At 46.6% G+C, this 3,024-nt stretch overlaps 1 protein-coding gene across 2 annotated transcripts; it reads right to left on the reverse strand.

The window, feature by feature from the left end:
- Positions 1-299: 299 nt before the first annotated feature.
- Positions 300-2,528, reverse strand: LOC132437303 (calcium homeostasis modulator protein 6). Of its 2 annotated transcripts, none has more exons than XM_060030566.1 (2): positions 2,239-2,528; positions 300-838 (listed from the first exon to the last, which is right to left on the reverse strand). In XM_060030566.1, exons 1-2 carry the CDS (start codon positions 2,521-2,523, stop codon positions 416-418), a joined length of 708 nt encoding a protein of 235 aa, XP_059886549.1. In that variant the 5' UTR covers positions 2,524-2,528; the 3' UTR covers positions 300-415. The 2 variants fall into 2 exon arrangements, with proteins under 2 accessions (XP_059886549.1, XP_059886548.1); XM_060030565.1 differs by having other exon boundaries at positions 1,777-2,528.
- Between the last annotated feature and the right edge of the window lie 496 nt (positions 2,529-3,024).

Raw genomic sequence — 3,024 nt, forward strand, 5'->3', positions numbered from 1 at the left:
TTAGTAGCCATAAAATGCCAGTATTTTAAAGTACCAAACAATGTGCTGTCTGCATGAAAGTGAATTTGAAATCAGATACCCTAAAAGAAAGGTCTGAAGTTCAATTGTTATTTTGCTGTTTTTGCTACTAAATTCTTTTATTTGAAAGCAGCATTATTTTTCAGTGAAAAATACCCTAGGCTAGGGATATAAAAATTCTGATTTAGTTCCAGGTTGTCACTTTGAGTGAACCATTTACCTTTGCTTCCTTTTTTTCTTATAATATAATAAAGAGATAAAGTTCTGAATTTTTATTTGATTTAATACGCTATGTTTCCATAATTTGGAAGACCAAAAAAAAAGTCATAAACAATACCAATGTTTATTTTTTTTAATGAATCAATAACTCAAAAGAACTTTTTTCCTATTCATAAGGTCATAAGTCTGGAGTGCTGTTCATATCAGATGAATCTACAAAGCCAAGAACAGGAACCACCACATCTTCTTTGGAAGATCTGATACTTTGATTCTTCTCTTTTCTGTTCACATATTTGTGCAAAATGCTGTAGTACTGTTCCTTTGGATTGAAAGTATATAGTGATGAAATTTGCTGCCAGTCTTTTATGCTTGGAGTGTTGTATTCCTTTGGATGTGAACACTCAAAGAAACACTTGATATTTTCTTTTGCCAGTTTGGTTGCATGTTCTGTGGCTTGACTTTTAAGGATCTGCTGCTCCTGTTCCAAATAGATTTTCCAAAATTTCAGCTGCAGGAAGCTAACTGGAGATAGGCATCGGGTGATGGATGTAAAAATCAGGAGGACGATGATAACAACTGCTATCAGGACCCAGCCCAACACCTTCAGAAAACACAACAAAATAGCAATTTAGTCACATTTTTTTTTAGAAATTTTTAAATCCTCAGATAAAGTGTGAACTACTTAGAGTTATGATGATGAACAAGCAACAGCTTTAGGTCTTAATCCCTTACGAGAAAGAAGTGGCAGTAACCTCTCGAACCCCTCAGTACAAGTGCTCACTTGACAAGACAGTCATTTTCCAAGGCATGTCAAGGGCCCAAGGAGGAGTTTATATGTCGAATCCCTGGAACTCAAAACGTGGAATTTCAGAAAATCCAATGAAACAAACATTCATTTCCAAGAAGTAGTGTGGGGTGATGGCTTTAGAGTCAGGCAGACTCATTTTACTGTAACAATTCTGACTGGACAAGCAACTTGACCTGGACTCAGTGTATTCACTGTAAAGACAGAAGAGAATAATAAAGGAAGTAAAGGGCCCAGCACAGTGACTGGTACAGAGTGGATGCCTGACACTATATGAGTGCCCAAGTGCCTTTCTCCCGTTAATTAGTTATCCTCAATATTTTGTAATAACCTGTAAGGGAAGAGACTCTGAAGAAGGATACACACACACATATAACTGAATCTCTGTGCTGTACACCTGAAACTAACACGATATTGTAAATCAACTGTACTTCAATTTAAAAAAGAAAAGAAAAAGCACCGAGATAGAAAGGAAGGAAAGAAGGGAGTTAGGGGAAAGGAAGAAGAAAGAAAGAAAGAAAGGAAGGAGGGAGAGAAGAAAGAAAGAAAGAGAGAGGGAGGGAGGAAAGAAGGAAGGAATGCCTATCGGCTCACGAGAAGCCAACAACCATTCTAGTTAGTCTTCGGATGTCGTATGTCTGGAGAAAGGGCACGCATTTCTACCTCCCCCGTCCATCCCCGTAGAAACCCGTCCCTCTCCGATCCCCCCAGCGCCTCCAGCGCGGGCGCCCGACCTGCGACTGGGCCTTGAGCTCCTTCTGCAGGTCCTGCACGTCGGGAGCCTGGACCTGATGGCACGGCACCAGCGGCAGCTGGTCCGCGCAGCCGGGGCTGCGGCCGAAGCACAGGCGCCGCGCCACGAAGGCGCTCCCGCTGGCGGCGCACTCGTAGAAGGAGCCCCCGAGCAGCGCCACGGCCACCCAGGTGAGCGGCGCGACCGCAGCGACAGCGCTGAGCTGCGCGCACACCAGGGCCCCCCGCAACGCTGCGCCGCAGCCAGTGCGCGCGCCCGGCGCGCAGCAGCCGGTCAGCAGGCGCCAGGTGCGCGCGCTCAGCACGTAGCCCAGGAGGAAGAGCGCCAGCGCGGGCACCAGCAGGAAGACCAGGCCGTAGGGCAGGTTCCAGGCGTCGCTGCACGGGCACTGGAACACCGCGGTGGAGAAGATGCGCTCCCCACCCACCGTCAGCAAGCTCACCAGGACGTAACCCAGCGTATTGCGGTGCTTGAGGTGCAGGTCCAGCACCGCCCTAAACTTCTCCATTGGTCTCCTACCCCAGGGCGCCGTGGATGTGCCCGTGTGCTTCTGCCTCTTCGCTGCCCAGCTCCTCGAATGATTTGGGGGAGGGTTTGGGGTCTGGGGTTTTCCCTGCTCTGCTAAGCCAAGCCTTCCAAAAAAGAAAGGGTCTTCTCTGGGTTTCCTGAGCTTTCGCTTTCTTATTTCAACCAGACCAGGTGCGGCAGACTCAAACACACACACCATTGACCTCCCTAGTACTCATGCCTTTCCAGAAAGGGAGGTACTGGTGACCTTTATCCCTCAATTCCGGAACTCTGAGGGAAGATAGGCCCTGTTCCACTGTGAGTTTTGTTTCCTCCTGACAAGGGGACTTTCCTTACCCTTAATGACCCTATGCAGTCACCAAATGAATACTTTTTACTTGGATAAACTGGGAAAAACACCAGCTTTTCCTCGATGGCAGCCACCCTGGCTCCTAAACCCACTCCCAGTCAGACCAAACAATTGCAAGAAACAAAACAAAACAAAGAAATCAAACAAAACTGATCATTTAAAGGAAACATTATTCAAGGGCAAATTTCCAGTTTCTCTTTCATAAACTAAATCGCAGCAAAGCCCCGCTCAAATTCCAGTATGTCCATGATGTCTGTCTCCTTTCTGTCCCCCTTCTGGACAGAACTACCACTGTCCTCTCCTCCGCCTGGTCTCCTGCAGGACATTAGCCTGAATAGACAGTATTGACTT

The sequence above is a fragment of the Delphinus delphis genome, chromosome 14 (genome assembly GCF_949987515.2).
Source record: "Delphinus delphis chromosome 14, mDelDel1.2, whole genome shotgun sequence".
Taxonomy (NCBI): Eukaryota; Metazoa; Chordata; class Mammalia; order Artiodactyla; family Delphinidae; genus Delphinus; species Delphinus delphis.

What these genes read in the sequence shown, in the direction of transcription:
- LOC132437303 (XM_060030565.1), bottom strand. Translation starts at nt 2,523, where the DNA reads ATGGTGTGTGTGTTTGAGTCTGCCGCACCTGGTCTGGTTGAAATAAGA. An exon ending in AGCTCAAGGCCCAGTCGCAG is followed by an intron (nt 839 to 1,776) that starts GTCGGGCGCCCG and finishes TGTTTTCTGAAG; the next exon opens with GTGTTGGGCTGGGTCCTGAT.